This window comes from Pollachius pollachius (assembly GCF_949987615.1).
Source record: "Pollachius pollachius genome assembly, chromosome: 1".
Lineage (NCBI taxonomy): Eukaryota > Metazoa > Chordata > Actinopteri > Gadiformes > Gadidae > Pollachius > Pollachius pollachius.
Genome location: NC_136934.1, coordinates 32,095,025 through 32,118,788, shown reverse-complemented (window position 1 = coordinate 32,118,788; position 23,764 = coordinate 32,095,025). Strand labels below are relative to the sequence as shown.

At 43.5% G+C, this 23,764-nt stretch overlaps 3 protein-coding genes and 1 long non-coding RNA gene across 5 annotated transcripts; 1 reads left to right on the top strand and 3 right to left on the bottom strand.

Annotated features, from left to right (window-relative positions):
• Positions 1–301: 301 nt before the first annotated feature.
• Positions 302–4,109, bottom strand: grwd1 (glutamate-rich WD repeat containing 1). The gene is made up of 7 exons (XM_079757952.1): positions 3,895–4,109; positions 3,594–3,711; positions 2,838–2,997; positions 2,030–2,240; positions 1,538–1,683; positions 1,183–1,374; positions 302–823 (listed from the first exon to the last, which is right to left on the bottom strand). The coding sequence occupies exons 1-7, from the start codon at positions 4,106–4,108 to the stop codon at positions 515–517; spliced, it is 1,350 nt and encodes a 449-aa protein (XP_079614078.1). The 5' UTR covers position 4,109; the 3' UTR covers positions 302–514.
• Positions 4,110–4,641: 532 nt separating this feature from the next.
• On the bottom strand, positions 4,642–8,078 carry LOC307074156. Its single transcript, XR_013811765.1, has 5 exons — positions 7,609–8,078; positions 7,121–7,227; positions 6,791–6,862; positions 6,505–6,651; positions 4,642–6,234 (listed from the first exon to the last, which is right to left on the bottom strand). It is a non-coding gene; the product is annotated as an uncharacterized lncRNA (long non-coding RNA).
• A 1,665-nt stretch (positions 8,079–9,743) lies between these two features.
• flcn (folliculin) lies at positions 9,744–16,853 on the bottom strand. Its single transcript, XM_079756767.1, has 12 exons — positions 16,623–16,853; positions 16,285–16,494; positions 15,820–15,966; positions 15,457–15,678; positions 13,766–13,932; positions 13,302–13,393; positions 11,862–12,025; positions 11,494–11,607; positions 11,256–11,379; positions 11,020–11,148; positions 10,521–10,623; positions 9,744–10,387 (listed from the first exon to the last, which is right to left on the bottom strand). Exons 2-12 carry the CDS (start codon positions 16,492–16,494, stop codon positions 10,180–10,182), a joined length of 1,680 nt encoding a protein of 559 aa, XP_079612893.1. The 5' UTR covers positions 16,623–16,853; the 3' UTR covers positions 9,744–10,179.
• Positions 16,854–17,129: 276 nt separating this feature from the next.
• leng9 (leukocyte receptor cluster (LRC) member 9) lies at positions 17,130–21,633 on the top strand. 2 transcript variants are annotated; one of them, XM_079740779.1, is made up of 8 exons: positions 17,130–17,154; positions 17,461–17,609; positions 18,797–18,881; positions 19,005–19,135; positions 19,239–19,574; positions 19,722–19,956; positions 20,086–20,167; positions 20,501–21,633. In XM_079740779.1, exons 2-8 carry the CDS (start codon positions 17,468–17,470, stop codon positions 21,128–21,130), a joined length of 1,641 nt encoding a protein of 546 aa, XP_079596905.1. In that variant the 5' UTR covers positions 17,130–17,154; positions 17,461–17,467; the 3' UTR covers positions 21,131–21,633. The 2 variants fall into 2 exon arrangements, with proteins under 2 accessions (XP_079596905.1, XP_079596904.1); XM_079740778.1 differs by having other exon boundaries at positions 18,788–18,881.
• Positions 21,634–23,764: the final 2,131 nt, after the last annotated feature.

Below are 23,764 nucleotides of genomic sequence, written 5' to 3'. Positions count from 1 at the left end.
ATGAATAAAACCATGTACATGGATTATCACTATGAATCATTGGTTTTGTGACCTTTGAGCTTGGCCTCAGGATTGTATTCCCTCCGCAGATAATTAAACTTTAATAGAACACTAGGAAGAATGTGTTCTTACCCTGGGCCTTGATGAACAACATTGTTTAGAACCCATTAAAATACAACCGGCTTGTTTAAGATACACAATAGAGAAGTTTACTATGCTACAATTTGTTTTTTATTTTGCGCATGCAATTTTGAATGCATTTCATATCAGTTCACCTTATCTGTAAAAGTACAGACTCAGATCAATAGGACATACAACCCAGCTTTAGGCTTTTCTAGAAAAATTCACTCCATAGAGTCAACCTATATACAATAGTACAAATAGCAATATGCTTGAACATACATGGGCATATTACTTATAAGTCACAAGTTCACATTCAAAATGTGTATTAAATGCATTCCTTCAACCACCTCTTATCCTCTAGTCTAAAACAGTCCAATGAAATGTTTTGTCGTTAGACTGATATTGTCCTGAACACGTTGAACCCAGACAGCGCGGTCGAAATCATCACTCCAGGTAACTGTGGATGCCAGTGGATCTCCTTGACCTCTGACTGACCCTGGTGCAGGAAGAGCAGCTGAGGAGGAAGGTCCTTCAGGCCCTCTGCCCTCGCACCCACATCACTTGACTCCACCGAGAGATCCCATTGGCTGACCACGTCATCTGCCCCGGCGGCGGCAAAGACGCTGGAGTCTACAGGGTTCCACTCCACAGAGGTGATGGGGGCGCTGTGCTGCTTGAAGTTAGCCACCGGCCGTCCAGACTGCAGACAACGAGATAACAGGGAAATGTTTAGAAACACAGGAACCTTTTGAACAAAGATGATTGCTGATAGATAAGTGACCCGAGTATAGATTGTACAATCAACTGCCAGTGATTAAAGTGAAACTAAAGTTAAGTTAATTTGTTAATTTGAGTGCAACAACTAAAACAAACATCCACTGTTTATCACTGACACGCTCCTAGAATTACTGACATCTTTTTCTCTTGTAGCGTTGATGAAATGGCACATGACTTAGAAAATGCTGTGTTTCACATTTCAATCTAGTCACTCTGCTGTGGTGTGAACATACAGGATCAAATAACCATGGACTAGAAGCGAAATCATTGAGATGCACTTGCCTGAAACTGTCGTAGATCCCATACTTTCAGAAGGCCATCGTCGCCCCCTGACAGAAGGAAGGGCTCGCTCCTGTTCCAGCTGATGACGTTGACGTCCGACGAATGAGCTTCGTCGTTGGACAGCATGGAGTTTGGAGGGGCACGGGTGTCCCAGATTCTGACAGACCGATCGACTGAACAAGATGCAAAGACCTGCCGCAAAACAAAAATCAAATAACAAAAAAACATTTAAAATAAAATACATTTCTGGAATAATATTTTATGACCCTCACACAAGTGCACAACACTGCCTGAATATTGAGATTTCTCCAGCGACAAAGAAAGACGAAAGAAAGGCTTATTTCAAGCGACATACCGTGGCTTCAGTAGGGGACCACTGCAGGTCCTCCACAGACTTGGTGTGGGAGCTGAAGGGCCGCTGGTCCACCGTCCAGGTGGCGCCTCCTTCCCGTGGCTCCCACACATGGATGTTCTTCTTACAGTCCCCACTGGCTAAACGGCCTGGTGGACGGATGGAGTGAACAAGAACCATCAGCTTCAGTACGTTAAGTTGCAATATCCATTCCCACAAGTAATCAGACCAAAATCGTAATGCTTCATCAAGTGGGTACATGTTTGCATCATTTGTAAGTATAACTTTTCAAGTACTGCTATGTACATAAATGATGCAACATAGATGATCTGAGCAAAGTCATTAAATAGGCACGATAATTGTAAAAGGTTTGAAATTTGTAAGAATGAATACTGTCCATTACATGTTTACATGAATAACTAATACACTATTTGTAATGCTTTTATGTTTGATACCAAATTGAAGATTAATGATGGGAAAAGAAAAAAAACGTACCAGGTATTTTAGGGGACCAATCCAGTGCAAAGCCTTCAGTCATATGGCCTGAGAAACTAAAGAGGGGCTTGGTTTCTTTCTGGTTTTTAATAAATTCAGCCATGGCAGTTGAGCTGTGGACAGCTTCCAACGAGGCCTTTAGGTCAAATATTTCCACCTGGCCTTTATCCGACCACACGGCAGCCAGAGGCCGCTCTGAACATTGGGTGACCTGAAGGAAAATAATCTTAGTCTCCATTTGAAAACATTATCCAAGTCAATTCATGTCAGCAAAACTAATTCCCTCAAGCACAATGAGACAAGATAACAGAGGTTAAAAAGGAAAGCCAGGGCAGGGGTACAAGTCTTCATCTGTTAAAAATTGAAATGCTTCCTTTCATACAAAACTAGACACCAAGTAGTTAAGTTGAAGAGGCAGCAAAGTAATGCTCACACTGCTGCTTAATGGCCATGTAAGGTTATCCCAAGTATCCAAGGATCTAAATAGTTCGTAGTTAGTGGTTTGAACACCAGCTAATGATGTTTGAAACACTAGATTAGGCCTGTCCATTCCCCATTCATCCTATTCGATTGCCCAACATTTCTATGTACATTAAACAAACCATTCGTTTTACAGAATAATTTACTCAAGCTTTGATACATGTAGAGTTGAAAACAATTTTTAGTTTTCTCCCCAATAAATGGTATACATCAGCTATGAGTCAATTTCCACCTTAATAGATAGTTCTGATTGAACATAAGAATTTAAGGGCAAGAAAAGGATCATTCATATGATATAACATACAAAAAAGTAAAACAGGCAACTTACTCTGACTCTGTTGGTGCCACCGTAGTGAGACATCAATCCCAACTCCATCTGTGGCTTCTTATCTTCATCCTCCTCTTCATCCTCCTCCTCACTCTCTTCATCGCTACTCTCACCCTCCTTCTCTGTACCGTGAAGGTTATGCATGCGCATAATCAGGAGCCTGCGAGAGGATAACAGTAGTTATGCTTATTAAAACCAACCTGATAAGTTTTTGAAATAGTATTTATATGATTAATTAAGACAAATGCAGCTGACCAGTCGAACAATACAACATGGCGGGCAAACTCTTAACTGACCACTTTGTACAAAACAACTAACTTTTTAAGTTAGCGCTTGATTGTGTTGCAAATAGTATGAACACATCTTAAATGTTGAGTTATTGTTCCAGTATATAACAGCATAATCAGATAAACGTAATCAATGATTTTAATGTGTATCACGTAGCAAATTGGCATTCAGTTGCTGTATGCCGATAGCTTCAAAAATTCCCCTTACAAATGTATTTGGGCTGTCAAAAAAGGTACTAACTAGTACTGTAAACAGATGCATTTTAGTTTCAGTAAGGGGCCAGGGTCTTGTTAACTATTGACAAATCCATTCGCAACTCTGACAGTCTATCGAGAATAGATTACATGTTAAGACATCAATCCGAGTAGTTGATGTTTTCTTGTTTACTTGGTGGCAGAGTATATACCACTGCCAAGGGGTATATACTTTTCATGACATTGAATACAGGACATGTATCTCTTCACCCACCTATTGCTAAGGGCAGTGCTCGCCTGGGTCCCTGCACAGAGCAGCATAGACAGGGGGTATTGGTCTCTGGATTCCCCATCTCCATCTTTCAGTACGTCAAAGCTCAAGCAGGGAGAACCTATGAGAAATAGGAGGGTGGCCAAAGTTATCGCTTTGCAATCAGATCCAAAATAGCTCTTCATGGAAAGATTATTGTCGCGAGTCAGAAGGTGGCTAACGACATGTCTAATGAGGCTCATTTGACATATATAACAAGTTTACAATACTGAATACACTTCTGATGTTGTTCGTGTTATCTTGCCTGTCTGGCATTCGTGGTACATGCGGTAGGCCGAACGGTCCATCTCCAGTTCCTCTCCCGGCTGCAGCGGCTGGACACCGGGCACGTATACCTGACTCTCTCCTTCTCCTTCCATTCCTTCTTCTCCCATCTCACTTTCCTCGCACTCAACTTCATCCATTTCGTCAATTTCCCCATCTTCATTACCAAACGTGTCTTCCCCGGGCGCAGACATGTTGGTGTGGCCGGTTTGATTACTTCCGGTTGAACCAGCAGCAGCAGCACGTGGTTTAAAGATAACGCCCCTCCTCCTCCGTGTCTCCGTCCCGAGGCGCGTCGCCCTCATGGACCTAAGAACGCCCTGCGCGCGTCTCCCAGTCCCTGCCCCCCATTTACGGGAATTCAGATGGTTCTTTTGGCGCTCGTCCCATCCATCTCGGTTGTCTGGAATATTTATTACGCATGTTTGACACAAGCCTACTTGTGTCATTGTATAAACGTGACCTATATTATAATAGCCCCAAACGGTCAATAGCACTTATGGTGGTCCAGCAAGAAACAAAAGAAACATTGATAGACGAGTCGGGATGGGAGGAGACGTCATCGACTGGAATTTCCGAAACTTTGAAAGATCCCCTAGAAAAGTAATATAAGACCTATATTTTTTTCTGAAATTGTTGGGGAAACTGAGAAACACCTACTGTTGCATCCTGTCTCAAACCGTCACTGTAAAGTAATAACGGTACATAGGCTCGTCTTTTTTTTTAAATCTTCCATTGTATTTTAATAAAGAAATGTTACATAGGATCCATCAGTGTACACATTTGTTGCATGTTATAAGAGTTTAGAAACACAAGGCACAAAAAGACACAAATAAATACTAGAAAATAATAAAACATATAGGCGAATAATGACGTTACAGAGGGTGTTAATTGCAGCTGGACCGTTCTCAATACTCATCCATGAGCTGGACAAAGTTTTCTTACATTCCATGTCATATATACATTCCAAATAGTTTATTAAAATAGAAAATAACCTCCATCACAGATGAACTGATCACTGTTAATAAAATAATAATAAAAAAGATATAGCTACATTCTGGATTTACCATGTTACTACACATTTAACTGTAATATTTTTGCAAGCAACAATGTTTCATTGTATAAGTGATTGGAAATGCAGGGCTTGTATATATTAATAAATGGCTTGGCAATCAGTGAGGTTTATGATGCACACATAAGGGAGGGTCAATGAAAACCAAATTCTGGGCCCCAAATCTTCATGGATGAAACATTTCAGGTATTTGAGTGTCATGTCGTGGAATGAGCGTACCCTTGGAGTTTACAACAGTGTTCTGTCCAAAGTACATTCCTATGCCATCTGCATCCTGTTAAGTCAAGACTGTTTTACACAAATGGATATTTTTTCAGCTATTAATAGTGTTGTGCAAGCGTTAGCAAACACTGCTACACAAAATTATTGCAGTGACTCTGCAGCTTGATTAACTACTGTCCTGCCGCTCTCAAACCTCCCATCTCTTTTGAAAGAGTTATTTCCTAGACAAAACAACACCATCCTTTGAAGTTGCTAGATATGTACACAAAAAGAGTTTTCCCTCCGTCAATGATTCAGCTTCACTGAATGTTTATATTTCAATTTACAATATGTACAAAAGTAAACATTCAAACGCAAAAATATTACTATTAAGACTTTAGACTTCCTTTGTAAACATTTCACAAGAAAGGGAAATGGCTTATGTAGAGTGGCAAGTTAATGTTAACACCATCACTAACTGAAGGCCGTGCCTTGATTACAATTGTACATAACTGGAATAGAGCCTTGTTGTGTAGCACACTCAGCTATCCAACACAACTTCCCGATGCAACCTGTTCACGTCTCTGGATGTAAGTGACCCTTAACTGCATGGTACCACACACTTCCTACCGTCAAGACCAGCCAATTATTTAGCATTTCATGTACATTGGGGTAAAAGGGTCAGCGTTCCTATGGCAACAATCCCCAGAGCAGTCCAAAGAACAAGGGGCTCCAGACAAAAGCCAGAGTCTGTGATACCAAAGGGCTGCTATTGGAAGGTTGTTGAGTAATGTCCAACATCTTCTCCCAGGGTGCTTCCTCTTCCAGGCTCACAGCTCTGGTTGTCAATAGTCTGGCTCTCAGCGGGGGATGCTCCACCCTCTCCGCCAGAACGGGGGCGAAGGTAGGGGGCACACACGTCTTAATGGATGAACGGCATCCCACCTTGATCCAACAGGAGAACAGCTCTGACGTGAAGTTCAGAAGCTGCTCTGGAGAGGACCAGACGGACGGAAACAATGAGATCTCGGTCTCTTCTTCTAATCTCTGAATGTAGGAGAAACCGAGAAAAACAGAATCAGAGAAACAGAGAAACAGAGAGAGCAAGAGAGGGAGAGACAGAAAGAGAAAGAGAGAGAGAGATGAAATTGTATCAATGTCCTTTTTGGAACAGAGGTTATTCACTGGTATCACTGGTGACTGTTAAAACACCATGTAAGGCCATGCTAAACCATAGATATGGGGTCGTCAGCATTTAGCACTGCTGGGTCTAAAGAGATATGCACATGTGGTATATGATGTAAATACCATTCTTACCTCTGCGTGTTTATTTTTCTGTATAATAGCCTCCAGTGATTGCTTAAGTTCGGAAATCAATTTGTAATTGACGTGCTCATGCCAGAGGTTGGGGAGCAGGCCTGTCCAGGAGTTGAGCAGGAAGACAGCAGCAGGGAACACACTACACTGGAAGACATAATAAAGCCACAGGACAACATGAAGTCAACTATGGCTCGAATCGAGACACCCTAAAACCTCCATAAACAACAAGGCATGTTTGAGTTACAGGAGCTTAAAAGTAAGAGCAAAGAGATTTATGACTCACCGGCTCTCTATCGCAAAGCATGCTGCTTCTATAGTGGTGCTCCACATTGTAATCTTTAGGAAATGCTTGCCGCTGGGAAGAAAACCGTTGGGAGTGTTAAGGAATAACCAATTAAATATGGTTAACACAGTACAGTGAGAACTGTCTGGTAACTGATCTAAAACATCCGTTATGGTGGAGAAGTGAAACCACAATGACCTTATGTGTCCTTCTGAACTCGCTCACTTTCATTATTAGTCTTTACCCTTACTCAAATTCAAATTAAACTCAAATTAAAAGTATAGTTTGCGGAAGGATGCTTTAGAATACAACTAAGAAAGTTATACTTACAAATCCTGTAGGGTTAGCTTCAATTGTTTTTTGAAGGTTTTTGACCGCCTCCCAATCAAAGTCACATCCACCACACTGGACAGTCAAAAATGATAGTAAAAGCAAAACTGGAAAAAAAAATAATATTAGAGAGAGAGAGAGAGAGAGAGAGAGAGAGAGAGAGAGAGAGAGAGAGAGAATGAGAGAAATAATTAGACATGAATGGAAACTGTTTGTGGTTTACTTCACATGCTTGAGGCATTCCACGTTACAAATGACAGAATGGCATTTGCTCTCTAATAACATTTTGGACAAAAAGGTACAGATACTTATACTTATTTTTCAAAGTCCAATGCCATAAAATACACCAAGAGTCAACATGGCAAGCAGACATGACAACCTGCGTCATTTCACCCACTGATTAATTAGATAAGAAGTCATGAAACAATCATTAATTTAAACTGCTGAAAAGGCTCTTTTAAGTGAGTCTTTTAAGTTTTGTTTCTTACCTGGCAGTGACATCCTTTTATCTTTCTGAGAAAGGACGCTTCTCCATTTCTCCTGCTTAGCGCAATCAGTCTGCAGAGCCGTTTTTAAGTGTCACCCTGTGATAGTTTCCTGTTTGTGGTCACTTGGTGTCGATATGGGCCTATCAATCTTCTGTATTTCTTCATGAAAAAAAAAAAGTATTTTCCGTTCCCCTGGTACTTTCCAAATATTGACGTCTTTATCCTCTCACGTAATATCCTTCCCTCTCACTTTGGATTTTCCCACTGATGCCCGACTGGCTCCAGTCTTTACTTCCCCAAGCTTATTCTGAAGGATCCCTGCCCCTCGCTCATTCCCTATGGAACCAGTATTGTTCTGAGTCACTTCTCTCTCTCTCTCCTTCGAAACTGGTCAATTGGCAGAGCGAGACACAGGCCTGCTCTTCTCTCTCCTTCTCTCCAGGCACGGCGTGTGTGCGCACACTCACAGAGAGAGGCTAGACTCAAAGTGAAAGTGCTCGCCTGCTCTCTTTAAGTCCTGGCCCCTCCCATACATGTTTCCCCGTGATTGACTGACCTAGCCCCTCCCCCTCCTCCAGGCTCTCATTCGGCCCGCACCCCAAAGTGGGTGTCTGCAGGCTTAGTCATGCCGTTGGAGCGTATGTTTTTCATTTTTCCTCCCTCCCCACCTCCCCACCCCACCCCCGTGCCTCTGCTTGTTCCCCGGTCCTCTCCCTGCAGGACAGACAACCAGCATGACAAGTCATCACTCGCAGGGACTCACCATGATCCCTGTCCTCAGGTGAATGCCAGCAACTCCAACAACAAATTCTGCATTTGACCGAGCAGTGCAGGAATCTTTGTTTGTGAAGTTCTGGATGGATGCACAGAGACCTGAGGGAGCAGGGATTTGATGACAGCACTAATCTAACACAAATAGCGTGCTCCCTTGTCATGGCTTGCCCCACTTTGTATGGTCATGTTAAATGGTGTATGCAACAAACTGGTTGAGCAACTATTGGGTAAGGAAAAACCAAACGTTTTGTTTGCAAGAACAGTTGTTGCTCTGCAATGTGCTTCTTTTCTTGAACCGAGGCCAAAGAGCTGTTTCCAGAGGGACCATTTGAGGGAAAGCAAACTAGAACAGCCTCATTAAACACACATCCTTCTCGTTTTCCAAGAGGCATGAACCGCGGACAACCTCTTCACCTCCATGTCATGTCTTTTAACATGACATCATTCATCTGCCTTTGTTTCATACACAACATTTCAACCATGAAGTTGCTTTAGAGGGTCAGTAAGGATGTGCCCCTAACTTAACACAGTGAACCCTGGGTGGTCTCATTTATCACAGAAGGATACAGATGAAGTGAAAACCGATTATTGAGGAAGAAGGCCGGCCTTAAATAAACCTGCAGGGCTAGACCTATGAAAACAAGCCCACTTATCAAATCAAAAGTCTACCCACACCTAGTGTTTGTATAAGGGCTTGTAATATTGTCATAGGAATTAAGTTCCGCATTACTGGATGATAAAGTATTGTGTTTTTTTATGTTACCGCAGCCAACTGTATTTTTTAGTTAGCAAAAAGGAAAGAGAAAGAATATTTTATGAATAGATATATAAATATGTTTAATTTGTAAAGAGCAATGTATGTATAATGTATTTATAAATATATATAATATTGTATGTGTCCACAGTTTAGTAAAATAGAGACAGTACTTGACTATAATGACATCATAAATGCAATTACAATTCTATTCATTCATAGTCAGCTATGGTCGTAATAAAAAAAGGTTTAGGGTCCGAATATAATCCAAACCATATGTGTTTACATTTTATTGTCTTCCCTCTGCAAACTTCAGCAAAACTAAAGGATGCAGACAAAAGCAGTATGCGGCTGGTTAGTTAAAGCAGTATGCGGCACTATGAGTCTGGCCCTGCTCACGCACTGCAACACTTAGGGCTAAGGTCTTGTGCAATCATTTGGATGCACGACAACCTACAAGTGTTCTCTTACACCACTAGAGGTTTTCTTGGCTGAACTCATTGTAAAATATGTGAGTGGGAGCAATTTGAAAACTGTCTCTCGTTCACTACTTTGAGTGTCCTTCTGTGAGAGTTCACCACAAGATGGAGCACAAGACGTCACTAGATGGACCCTAAAAATAGTTTTATTTTTAAGAAATGTCTTTCAATGGATTTCAAATACCAACCCCCATTTCTAATAACAAATGAAATATATAATATATTTTACATAAACGCACATGTAAAAATGTATAAAGATAGAATTTGCTGACATTAAAAATCCCGAACACATCTCTCCGGACAGAATGAAAAAAAAAACAAAAAAAAAAAACATGAGCAGCACATATAGTAGACAACCCAGTATTAACAAATTAACATAATCGATTAGTTAAAAATATGTCTTCATTCATATTGCACTCAATATGTCCTATTTCCTCAATTCATCTTCCCTTTCCATCCTTCTAAGGAACTACTTTTCCCATCATGTTAAGTCAAGTTCCTCTTTTTGCCAATAGCTGTCCCGATATATTATTCCCACTAACCGCCACCAACTCTTCCTGGTCGTCATTGGCTGGGGCTCCGCTCCACCCCCCTCACCGCCGTCATCAAATGGCTCTTGTAGGTCTTGCTGAGGCCAGTCATCCAGAACTTGAGCAGCCTGACGTTGTCGTCCTCCCCGGGCCCAGTAGCCCCCAGCACGGCCAGCACCTTCTGGGTGTCCTCCCTTCCCCGCCCGTCCACCTTGGAGAACTTAAAGAGCACTTTGACCTTACTAGACGGAGGAATGAGAGGGGGAGAGATAGAGACAAGAGAAGTCAGGAATAGATATTCATTCAAAAATACTTGAATACATTTTGCATGCTTTCACCACTTCTATGTAGGACACTAAGACCACATCGACTCACTTCATCCACTCCTCCTTCAGACACAGCAGGCAGTGAGACACCACCTCTACAGACAGGTTCTCGTTGGAAAGGGCCACCTCCAGCTTATTCAGTAACGTGGGACCTGGAAGATGGCACATGGTCATGATAGCCAGTTAACTCCCCCTCCCTCTCTCCCTCTCCCACTGTTAGATCTGCACGATGAAACTCCCTCTTCCCACCACTTTTGCATTCTTTTACACAGACCAATTAGATTTCGAGAATAAAAAAAAAGCCACTGGGTTTGATTGAGCCGTGGGTGGATTGGTGACATTCCTTGGATTCACATATTTTGTCAGCACTTTGAACAGAGTAACGGCTGCAGTAAATCAGTTCAAGGTTTAATGATGTCACAATTTCTTTCTTCATGGGGGAGCTAGTGGCATGAAGAGTTGCTACACTTCCACCAAACGCTAACAAGGTTTTTCTCTCTCTGACTCTAGAGCAGAATGGTTAACGGTGCGTGTTCCGAACGTCATGCCTTTGTCCGTGGGCTGTACGTTGGCGCTGCTGTTGATGAACTGGTACATGGAGGCGATGTCATCTTCACTGACAGCAGAGTACTGGCAGCTTTTCTCTGTGTTGGCAACGTCAACCAACACAGAAAACTCTGAGGAGGGAACATAGGAATAAATGTTAAGCCAGCCACTGTTAGAAGGAGACTATAACAACACAAGGTGGTGGGGGATTCATCCAAGATCAACAAGCCCTTCATACCTGAAGAGCTCACATGGGCAGGGATGGTCACATCTGGGCTGAGGCCCAGGAAGTTGCATCTGTAGGCCTCCTCGTACTGAGCACTGTATGGTATCAAGCGCACGCAGCCCACTGGAAGCAGGGCCTGAAACCACAACAATGATAGTTCCCACAAAAGACACAAAGCAAATCATTCAGAACAGCATGGTAGTATGTCTATCATTTAAAATGAACCCAAGAGGAAGATGGCGGTCGCTACCTTCAGCACCATGAAGGCCGACTGGATGAGCCCGGGGTCGGCTCCTCTCCATATGACCTGGTTCCCCATGAGGACGTGCCACACCAGCTGACGAAACTCAAGTGCACCCAGCACCTGCAGACCAACAGTCATCACACACTTCCTGGTCATGTGCTGGTCATGTTCCTCCGGGAGGGATGAGTGTGTGTTCCAGTGTTTTCGTCTCTGACTCATCCATGACCTCTGACTTCTTTTGGTTTTACTCCCATTTCAAATTCGGCATTTAATTGCATTCCAGTACAAGGCTTAACTGCTACCCACATTTCCCATTTGGATTAATGATGAACATCTTATCTCATCTGAAGATTAATGAGTTATTGTTTGTTCACCAGTCTCAAATGCCTCAGGGATCGGAAATGTGGACCTGGAAACTCCACGGCTTGTCCTTCATCACACTGGAAGTCAGATCCCAGCTCACACTCCAGTTGGTTCAGCTGTAGTCTGGAAGAGACCCCCTCAGCCCCCTCCCAGCAGCTGATCTCCTCCTCTTGTTCTGTGTGTGAAGACAGACTTATATTACAAAAGGTTCCCAAAAAAAAGTCTATTTTTTTAAAAAAATGTTTCTCCAACCTGAATTACAGGGTTTGTTTTGTGCAATATACAATTGCAGCTTTCTTTTTACTATTACTAAGTAACTTTTGTGGGTTTTGATGAAATTGACCTGTAATTATCAGATTGCAACAAATATGTGAGTCAATAACTGGTTAAATGTAACTATGAAAGCCTAGCTGATTAATGCAAATTATAACACCAGAAAAGTGATGAGGGTGAAATACTCTGAAGTGAACAGATTTAGTGAAGGAAATTCCAGAATTGTATTAATACGATTCTGGAAATTGGGGGACTAAATATAACTACATCACGTGCTACAGGCCAAGACATCATTATGATTTGAATGAAAGTTTCCTGAAAGTGGGTCAGAGGACACTGCTGATTCAGACTGTGTTTTCCGATTCATTTATCGTCTGAGCTAATGAATCACTCTTCCCTAATTGAAACATGAGCTAGACACAGTTTAAATTACCCCGAAGATTCCAGCACAGCCTATTATTATCCCAAATACCTTAACAGACCAGACAACCCCACCCCCAAGGAAGCGACAGAACACAATCAAAACAAGCGTAATATTCATCACTTTCCAGCAGGGATCTGTTAATCCAATGTTCTGCAAAAAAACCTTAGTGACACGAGTGCCTTGTGACTGTGTAGTAAGCTGTCCAACAATTTCAATTTGCTGAACAAAAATCAACCAATCAGGACGGGCTAGCTAACAGACAATCTCTCTACAAAGATCCTGGTTGCCTCTGCTCAACCATGCTGATCTGCGAGTGCATGATTAGATATTATTTGATAGGAGGGGCTTAGTTATGGTAGGCATTTGCTTTTTTTTTGCATTTTGACATTTTGAAAAAAATCGGGTTGGTAAGGGGAATTTCCTCTAAATCCTGCATGCAGCTTCTTTAATATATACATCATTCTTCATCATGAACAATGGCAAATTGTCAGTACAAGTTACCAGAATAAAATGAACTCACAAATTTACTAGCTTTGCCTGACAGGCAGATAATATATATATATACGTTTTATTTTAGAAACTGACATACAAGCAACAAAATATTATTATATTATTTGTGCACCTACAAGGTATTTTAATGTAAAAAAAAGTATTTTAATTGACTTTAGTAATTTGAATAGTATCATCGGTAATGGATGGATCAACTCATGGTTTCAGCACCTTTATCATCTTAGTGTCTTTAATGGCTGCCTACCAGTCTGCCTCTCTTTGAGGACCAACGTGTCCTCTGTGGGGGCCCCCTCCAGCAACTTCTCCGTCAGCCGGCTCCCACAGGCCTTCAGAAGCCTGGAGGACAGGGGGAGAGAGCACACAACAAGGGTTGGTCAAACGCTACCATAGAGCTGTCAGAAACCACAGCAGACATTTGTCTTGCCAATTTGCCAAAGTGTTTAATTTTCAACTTTTGTTTGTTGTTTGTATCTTATTATAACAAGGCAAAGCCCATCTACATTGCACAAATAACACAGCGATAATATAAAAATAAGCTTCATATTAATATTAACACAAATAATATCTATAGGAATAATATAATTAATGAAGAAAATTGGGCTCTTAGGGATTTCGGATGGTCGATTCGTGGTGGTCTCGGTTCAAAGATATACAACATGAGGTACATAAAGTGTGCAGGTAGATACACCTTTCACAGAGCGTACTGACCAACTGAAGGAGGAGTGCAGGCTTGCCCAGAGGTTGGGGTGCTGGGTGAGGGAGGTCAGGGAGCGGGCCGCACTGCCACTCCTCTGGTGGGGGAAGACTGCAGGGGAGAACACACTGTTCATCCTCACCGCCCGCTGAGGACACACTCCCTGCTCATTATCGAACACCTGTTGAACACAAGAGGTCACGCAAAACAATGGTAAGGGATGAAAATTCCTTACGTCACAGGAAGTGTGTTTACTGCTTTAAGGGCTCCTGTTTTTCCAGTAGGTGTGTTATGTGGATGAGCCATGACAAGCCATCTTTAAATCTATACCCTCTTCTCCATCTAGATGTATGATGAATATAGTCCATAGCCTGGATGGATCTCCCACATGTAAATGTTGGGCATAGAATTCTAAGTGGTTGTAATGGATAGTCAACATCACACCTGCTGTTACAATAGGGCCCATTTTAAGGTATGATGTGTAATTTCAGCCACTAATCCAACATAAGACGTTGTTTTCACTTCTATTTCCTGGATAGTCAACATCACACCTGCTGTTACAATAGGGCCCATTTTAAGGTATGATGTGTAATTTCAGCCACTAATCCAACATAAGACGTTGTTTTCACTTCTATTTCCTTTGAAAATGGATCTGCACGAATCATGCAGAAATCATGTCAACAAACTGGCTAGTATTGCGTTCAGTCATATTTATACAAGTTATGTTTTTTCATTAAACTGAATAAACCGCAATTAAACAGTTCAAAGCAGGTCAAAAACTGCATGGGAAGGGGAGTTCTGTGTGGTTGTGAAACACAGAGAACTGCAGGTTAAAGTGACCTAACATACACTGTACTTAATAATACAATTAATAAAGTCACTTTCCATTTGAGCATATTGGTGGAAACTAACTATCTCAGACTTTTTTCACACAAAAAAAAGCACCAAAACCTGCAAAACCTATACACATGTTTTCGATTCAAGTTTGTCCGGCACTTCTCATAATGATTTGTGAAATCTGGATTGATTCTATTAAGGAATTCGGCCAGCTGTCTTCTCTTTCTGAGAAAACAACAACCCTTCTTTCACTCACACACACACACACACACACACACACACACACACACACACACACACACACACACACACACACACACACACACACACACACACACCACACACACCACACACACACACACACACACACAGACACAGAGACACAGAGACAGAAGGAAAGAGACAGTGAGAGAGAGTGTGTGTGCTGCGCGCAGCTCTACAATTAAATATAAATAAATATAAAGATTCAACCAAATTTACATAGCAAAAAAAGTGACGTCTATGTGTTGGAAAAACTGCATTAGTTTGGTGGCTGGCTTCAGCAACATGTCATAGTAGCACATTGTAATATGCTAGACCAATATCAAAACATCATTACAATATATTAGGTCTTGAATGGATGACCGTTTTTGAGTGTTTCCCCAGAATTTCAAAGGTCATATGACCCAATTGACATACAACCTCACCAAATGTAACAGACTATGACCTTGAATGAAACTAGAGATTTCTCTGGGTTTTAAAATGTTGGAAAGAATTGGGATAATGCAAGCATGCAACTCAAAATGTACAACATAGGTCTGTCTAGTTGTTTCACAACATTGGAATGCAGATAAGTTCCATCATCATGTCCCTGTGTGTTTGTACCCACCTTGAGTGCCGTGCTCTGCAGACTCTGTATGGTCAGCCTGAGGTGGCGCAGCAGGAAGGGCCAGGAGTTAATGAGGTAGATGCGGTCCATGGCCACCATCACGATACTGTACCAACGCTGGAAGCCCCTGGCCAGGCTGTCCTTGATGAAGAACGTGTGTGAGAACACAAACCCATGCTGCTCATCCCCGAAGAAGATTGGGCCCTCGCGGCCCGGACACACCTACAGGAAGAGAGTGAACAACCAAACATTAAAGAGAAGAGAAACACATGGAATGGGGAATCATAAATGGTAGTTTCTGGTTAACGTATCTCTGGAAAGCTTATAGAATGTGAGGCGCTAACCCTAAGGTATTGAGGTTACCTCACAGCTGAGGCTGCGGACACAGGCTTGCCGCACCACACTGAACAGCTGGGACTGTCGGGGATGCTGGTGACTCAGGAAGCGGATGCCTGTCTCGTCGTCGATGCTCACAAAGCCCGGGTGAGACGCTGGCAGAGACCGGCAGCCCTGAGGGGGAAAAGGGCAAATAGAAGGAGCAGGTAGGTGGTTGGCCTATGGCTCAAGGATCAGTTGTGGAAATCGGGGTGGATGGGGGAGTTGAATATCCAAACCATTACACCTTGCTGCCCCACAAATCTTTGACTGAATACAGAGCAAAGGTTTTGTTGGAAGAGACAAAAGATGAACTGAGAAGAATCAAAACATCGGCTGGCTGACTGGTTAGACGGTATGCCAGGCTCAGGGTAGAGTACCTAGGAGGGTATTTATGTTCGACCGTGTCATGTATTCTGATTCGGTATCTGGGATGCTGGAGACAAGCCTCACCTCGCACATCTCTCCTCTCTGTGATGCTGAGCTGTTAGCCCTCATCGTAAGTCCTTCTCCCTCGCGGTCTCCATCGCGGTCCCTGTCGCCAGGTACGGCTGCACCTGCCTGGGAGGGAGACGGCGAAGGAGGGTGCAGAGCCTCGGTGCAAAACAGCGTGCGAGGTCCGTGGAGTTCACAGAAGTGACAGAGAGCCACCAGGGCATTCATCTGAGGGGAAGACAACTAGGATCAGAGTGAGATTGCGGTTCATGGTTAATTTAAACATTAGCATGTAGGGGAGGCACCATAATGGCGTTTTTGATTAATTGTTTACAGGAATCATCTGCCATTCTTACCGTTTTGACAGAAATTTAGTACAAGGAGGCTTCTTGAAGAACATCCAATAAGTCGCTTTGTTTTCGATATAACGATACAATTATACGCGGGATGACACGGTTAACAGCTTGGATTACAAATGGCTATCATGTTTCCTCTCCGTTCAATAACGTCATGATATCCACTAGATTTTGTGGTAAATAGGAGACTTGTGTTGAGATGTTGTGTTGGACCCCTGCGTTCAGCTACCTCCTCGCCGCTGCTCGGTGTGGAAACAACAGGTCATGTGACCCATATGTCACGCGCTCGAGCTCACATTACTCTTGATTATTATTACCTTTCTGGTTTTTAATTGGTCTTTTAGAATTACTTTAATATAGATCTGACACTTTTAAAGTGAAAAACCAAAGATGAATGATATGCCTTGGTTGTATTTCTATTATACGTGCAATTTCGCCAACAAACAGAGTCGAACTACATTACCCATATTTCTCTGCGTTTCTCTGTTCCGTGTTTAAAGGGCGATTTCTTCAACTCAACGTGCTCCTTCAGGTAGACGCTAAAGCGAAATGGATGAACTGCCTGTTTAATGTTCTTATTTTTGTTAAAATGTGTAAAATAAATGAATAATAAGTTTATTGTGATTTGTTTGGTGATCGGGTTGTCTTGTTGCTAATTTCTATGTTACATTCAACTATTTTGTTCACTTCGTAACAGTTTATTAAAGTCTTCCAGATTTCCTCGAAATATGTAGAATACTACTAGCTCACATATAGAAATGACTAATTGACTAGTTAAATGACTAGTTAATGGCTGTTACGGGTAATTACGTTAATAACAATTATTAATTCTTTTAAGAGTGATCATGGCTTCCGGACAGTCAACAGTGACGGAGCCCCTATGGATCCCCTCGGAGTGCCAGGGACAGAGTCTGATTCATGATGACACATCCTGCACAGAGACAGTGGAGGAGATGAGTCCAGAGGTCTCTTCGGAGATCACAGCAGGTCATTTCCCTCTTGATCTGTGTGTGCCAGATATTTTGAAAATGATCAGTTGACTTCAAGGTTAATTCCTCGTCATCTTTTTATTATAACTTATCGGTGCCTTCCCCATTCATTCCCTTTTGAAATTGGAAGACGTTCAAATATGTGACTGGCTGGAACTCTCCATCTGGAGTAGTCAGATTCTTAAGACTCTCTAAAGTTAAATATATAATTAAAAAAAATGACATACACGATTTGTACACCCATTTTGGTGTAAGAAAATGTTGCACATCATTTCATTTTTGTTTACTGACTCAAAGGAATCGATTTTCTACTTTCTAGCTGTTTCTACCAGCTCCAATACGGTTCAGTTGAAGGCTATTATTATCATTGCCTTGCGTTCTCTATTGGGGTAATGAGTAACTTGGTACCAGCTACAACTATCCTATTAAAGAAGGAGCTGGGAGATAACAAGAGATCTAAGCTGTTGGTCAAGTTCAGCTTTTATTTTTTCTCCAACTATCGCCACAAGCAGTGATGGGAAGTGAGTGTGAGTGAGATTTGTTTACAAGCGATCACATACCAACATTCCTACTAAAACAACACAAAGATACAGCATTGTATTAAATTTGAATAAAAAGTGCTCTGGTTTCATTTTGACATGCTTAAAGCATAGACATGCTTAAAGCAAACATAAATGATACAGTTATCTTTGAAATATCTTTTTATTCAAGCACAGAGCAGGCAACCCACTGTCAATGACCTGAGTTGTTCTCACATGGTCTGGCTGGGTGCCGGTGAACTTCCAGTATTTTACTCTGTTCCACTCCCTAGCCTTGTGACTCTGACTCAGGATGAACGCCGGGACAGTTTGTGTCTCCTCTGCAAAAGTAAAAGTCTTGAAGCAGAGTGTTTATACCATACAATAGACAAATACTAATTTAAGGGCTTGTAAGGGCAGAAATAATCTAAAATAATTGAGGAATTTAGGAAGAATTATGTGAATTACATAATAAAATAAATTTAACTATCATACTAAACAGACGGAAAAATCAATGAATTACCCGGTTCAATCTATTGAATTGTCAGTATGTAATCCCCTTGTAGCCCTCCTCTGGCACCATACACCTCCCTCTCAAACACCTGTTGACCCACTCTACACCCTGCTCATCATATGGCTGTGTATCGGTTCTGCCCAGACTCCACAGAACCACGGGAGGATGCGGTCACCGTATGCCGTTTCTTCCTCGCTGGAAAGTGCCACTTCGGCCCCCGGTGTCGCTGGTCTCACAGGTGTGTTCTACGACTCCTTAGGATCCGCCTCTGCACCGGCAGAGCAGCAGGGGGTTCATTAGTCCAGAGTTTGGATTCAATTGTGTCTGAATGAACACAGTCTCGTTTGGCCTTCTTTTGTAGCCCCGCTGCCATCGGTGACCCAGAGCCTGGTGTGCCTCATCCAGATGGGGGGAACGAGGAGGAGAAGTTGGAGAAACACAAGAAAGGAAAAGCAAAAATAGCAGCCAAACCAAAATACACCCAAGAAAACGGTAATGAAAATAATTGGATCACTGTAACATGGGAATATAACATGGTTATATAAGTTTCCGCTATACACACCGTCCACCCTCCCTCTCTCCCCCCTCCCCCCAGAGGCAATTAAAAGTAAGAAAAAGCCTCGAATGCGCACAGCGGATGACGTGATCTCGCGGATCTTGTGGGACACACCGGCGGATGCGGAGCACTTCGTTGTGGGCTACCTGGACCGCTTCCTGGGTGTGCTGGAGCGCCCCTTCACCGAGTTCAACTGGGACGCCGACCCGTGCGACTGCGACTATTCCAAAGAGCTGGCCCTGCCCAGACACAGGATCCAGTACTTTGCCTTCAGAGGACAACGCGTCTGGGACCGCAACGGCAGAACGGACAGGGTGTTCGGCTCCACCGGACAATCTCTGGCTCCCCCCTTTGGAGAGGAAGGGGAAGCAGGGGGTGAGGCTTGCTGTGCGAGGCCCGGGGGCCCTATGGCCACACATATAAACCAGCATGCACACACTCTCGCACGCACACACAGGCATATCAATTCATGTCGCTTTTGAATGTTCATAGGAACACGTGATAACGTTTGTGTTTGTACAGGAGTCGGGACACAAGATGCAGAGCAGACGGACTCGATGGACAGCGGAGAAGCGCTTGAAAGGACAGAAGATGGGCAGGGAGTAGAGAGTGTGATAGTGGAGTCTTCTACTGAGAGCACCCACCTGGAAGAGATTAAGAGCACTCTGTCCACTAAAACTGCCCTAGATGACACTACTCAAGAGCCACAGCCTGAGAGAGGGGAAATTGAGGCAGTGGTGGATGATTCTGTTCAGAGGTAGGATTGAATTAAATATGGCTGAAGACTTGAATGGTGTATATACTGTATACGAAAACTCGATCCTTGAATACACATTTTCTTTCTTCTTTCTTCTGACGTTAACAATATAAATCTTGTCCTCCTAAGAGAGGGAGGAGGGGAGGGAGAGACGGCCCAGGGAGAGAGTTGGGATGCATTGAGCGACAGCTTGGAGAAGCATAAAGTGCAGGTAACCTGGGATCACTCTACTGATAACGTTGAGCATGAGAATACCATTTAGAGACGTTATCTATCCATCCTCTGCCTCCCGTCGCTCTGTCCTTGCTTACAGCCTATGAAGAGAGTCCATAAGCCCATAAGCTGCGCAGTCTCTTCCTATGAGATGTGGTTATAGGACCAACTTGTAGAGTCACATTGTATCAGTAATTTACTGAATAGATATATTGGAACACTATGCAGGTATCCTTACAACAATATAATTGTTGTATTGGCTTTCATTGTGGGAGTGACGCCATTGAGATTGACCCTAAGAACACATTCATGTTTGTTTTCGACCGGCCAGAGTCCCTCTGAAGAGCCGCTGTCCTTCCTGGAGCAGCAGGAGCAGCCCAACGGCGGCCGGCCCACACATTTCATCACCTTCAGGGCTAACACTCCTGGCATCCTCTCAGGCTTCCAGCGGCTGCAGGAGGAGGTCTGCGCCTTGCTGCCCTCTTCCACCCCCCACTGGTTGTCCTCCTCCACCCTCCATGTCACTATGTGCCTGCTGGTGCTGCACGGGCCCGAGGAGGTGGAGGCAGCCGCGGAGATCCTGCGGCGCTTTGCCTACCTGGACCGCAACCCCATGCTGGCCTTGACCTTTCCCCTGAAGCTGAAGCACTTCAACGGGAAGGTGCTGTACCTGAGCCCCCAGCCTACGCAGCGCCTGCAGGAGCTGAACCGAGGCCTGCAGGAGGCCTTCTGGGAGGCTGGAATGCTGCACCAGAACTCCTTCAGCCCGCGCTACCACCTCACCTTGGCCAAGGTGTCGGGCGTGAAGAGGGAGCGGGTCTTTGACGGGGTGGGCGAGCTGAAGGTGGGGAAGGGGCTGAATCTGGGACGCTTGCCGGTGAACACCTTGCACATGTGTGCCATGGGCTTCAATGAGAATGACGATTTCTACGAAATTGTGTGTTCAGTTACACTTAGATGATTACATCTAGAAGCAGTTACATAAACAAGTAAAACTCTCCAGTGGTACAGAACACCCTCTTTTAGTTAGGCAAAATAATTTTCGTTTCGCACTATCATATTATATTTCTGACATTTTGCTGCTATACTGTCCAGTAGGAGTGACGTATTATTCAATATTACATACATGGTTGGGGCCCTAGACCGCAGACTAGGCCAACTTGTGCATTAATCCACACCTGCATACAGTCTGTTTACAGGTGCAATACCCAAAACAATACGCTGTGGCCTGGTTGCCTCATGTGGTATTTTGTAGTTTTATAAATACATTTGTCTTTTCTAATGAACCATTTTAAATTATTCCAATCAGCCTTTCATATAGCTATTAATATATTCCAATTGTCTTTTGCAGCACATGATTTTTCCTCCTTCTGTCTTATAAATATGTGATGTATATAAACACATTATCGATTGCATGCGCACAATGAATTTCCATAAGCGTTTATATAAATTATGACCACCAGATTGTCAGGTCACCTAAAATATTAAATTGGTTATTTTAAATTCCACGAGTGGTGCTATTTCTCTTAGCGGTAGCGGGGTGACACATGCTGGGGCTGTACCACTACACTGTGGTCAGACACAGCGAGAGAGAACAGAGGCTGGCTAAATGCTCTGAGCAACTCTTGCATACATAATTACATATTCTGTGTGTTTATTCTCGCACGCCTCCTGGGTACATGCTACACTATTCTGATGTTGGAGTCAGTGGGCATGCTGCACTGGATCGCTCCAGTTTGCTCCCTTGTTCGCATGATCTCTGTGGCTCCCCTCCCCCAATCCCTTTCAGTGACACAGAAACACAACGCGCCCCCCCCCCCCTTCTCCTCTTCTGCCGCCCCTTCTTTCAATGGTAGACAAACACCACGCTCTTTGTGGCGGCGTGGTGGTCTTCTGTATCCTTCTCCGTCTCGCTCCTGTTTTTGTTGCGGTTCTATCTCACCAGACCTAGTGGAGGACGCTTGAGGCGCGCTCTCCATTAAAAATCCGGCCATCACCAATTTTTTATTTGTATTATTCTTGCTTGTTGAATCACTGGAATCCATCCATTTTGCAGCCTTCACTGGAAGCTGGTTTTGCCTACAAATTCATTGTATGTCGCGCTCGCTCCCCCCCCGTCCACTCTCTCTCTCTCTCTCTCTCTCTCGCTCTCTTTCTATTCATCGCTCTCTCCATCAGCCCCCCCCCCCCCCCCCCCCCCCCCCACCTCTTCCTCTCAACTTGTTCTCTCTGCCTGTTTGAGAACCAACATTTTTCCTCCCCTCTCCGTATCTATGTTCCTTTCTCTGCAAAATCCCCTCCTCTCCCAGCACCCAGCTGAATGTGTGTATATGCTGTTACTCTGTGCATCTCTCTCTCAGGCTGGGTCTCCATGCAACACCGCCATCAACTGCCGTGCTAGTCAGGATCTTAAACCCATTCCTATTTCATGTGTGAGTTGATTTTTTATTCATCTTTATTTCCCATATGCCTGAGCAAGATGGACCTGACTAGCTGGATGTTTTAGTTACTTCTGTCGGGTGTACTGTGTCTATATGGTAATGAGGAGGCAGCAGGTTCATCTGCATACGTGTGATTGGAGGGGCTTGATTGAATAGCATTTAAATGGTGCCCTTGATATCGTTTGCTGTATAGATAATGAAATGACGGAATCCTAATCCATGTTAATGGATTAATTATCTGTGGGACATATCATGTCGCTGCATTGTTGTAAGGCTGCTTGGGCATCCAACCACAATGGGTTTCGCCCCTATAGTCCCTGACGGGTCTCTCTCTCTCTCTCTCTCTCTCTCTCTCTCTCTCTCTCTCTCTCTCTCTCTCTCCCTGTCGCTCTCACTCTCATGCTCTCTCTCCTTAACTTACTCTCTCTCATTGAGAGCTCCACCTCATCCATCAACACAAGTACCTCTCCACTGTGACCAGACAACCATACAATTACTAAAGCTATCTTAAGAAAAAAACGATTTTTGACAATATCCATATATTGTCTCAGCCATTAACACTTTTTGACATCCTTTTTTTTGGCATGTTTTCCAGCCTGTTTTTCCCAGGATGGTTTCTTCTACTCAAAGACATCCTGGGCTGACGGTTGGCGGTGTGGCTCTTTGAGTGGGTAGATATTTCACCGAACCCCCGGAGGAGAGTGAGAGAGAGAGTGAGAGAGAGTGAGAGAGAGAGAGAGAGAGAGAGAGAGAGAGAGAGAGAGAGAGAGAGAGAGAGACAAGGCGTGCAGCAGCAAGAGGGGACCCTTTCTAGCGCTAACGGCCAAGGTAAGAGGCTGATCGGCCCCTCTAGTCACTCACCATGTCGGGGCTTAATCGTCTGTGTGGCCGCGGAGGATTTACGACCGCGCGAAAAAAGAAAAAAAAGAATGAGTTTGAAGCTCCGCACCCATAGAACTAGAATGCATTACCAGTGCTGATAATAACCGCGTGTCCTTTTTATTTGGAGCTGTTACTCCGTGATTGATGAGGTATTTTTTTTACAATGCACTGTAGAATGATGTACGTGTGACCTGATGGTGATTTGATGATGCTTGTGTTACAAGTCAAATTCAATAAATACTGCAAGAGAGAGATGACCGAATCCAAAAATA

Bases quoted from the DNA above. Each gene is read 5' to 3' on its own strand.
- grwd1 (XM_079757952.1), bottom strand. From the start codon at position 4,108: ATGTCTGCGCCCGGGGAAGACACGTTTGGTAATGAAGATGGGGAAATT. The intron at 2,998-3,593 runs GTGGGTGAAGAG...ATCCTCTCGCAG, and splicing joins AGCACTGCCCTTAGCAATAG to GCTCCTGATTATGCGCATGC. The intron at 2,241-2,837 runs GTAAGTTGCCTG...ATTTTCCTTCAG, and splicing joins GTGGCACCAACAGAGTCAGA to GTCACCCAATGTTCAGAGCG.
- flcn (XM_079756767.1), bottom strand. From the start codon at position 16,494: ATGAATGCCCTGGTGGCTCTCTGTCACTTCTGTGAACTCCACGGACCT. The intron at 15,967-16,284 runs GTGAGGCTTGTC...TTTCCCCCTCAG, and splicing joins AGAGAGGAGAGATGTGCGAG to GGCTGCCGGTCTCTGCCAGC. The intron at 11,380-11,493 runs GTAGCGACCGCC...TTGTGGTTTCAG, and splicing joins CGGCCTTCATGGTGCTGAAG to GCCCTGCTTCCAGTGGGCTG.
- leng9 (XM_079740778.1), top strand. From the start codon at position 17,468: ATGGCTTCCGGACAGTCAACAGTGACGGAGCCCCTATGGATCCCCTCG. The intron at 19,136-19,238 runs GTAATGAAAATA...CCCTCCCCCCAG, and splicing joins AAAATACACCCAAGAAAACG to AGGCAATTAAAAGTAAGAAA. The intron at 19,957-20,085 runs GTAGGATTGAAT...TGTCCTCCTAAG, and splicing joins GTGGATGATTCTGTTCAGAG to AGAGGGAGGAGGGGAGGGAG.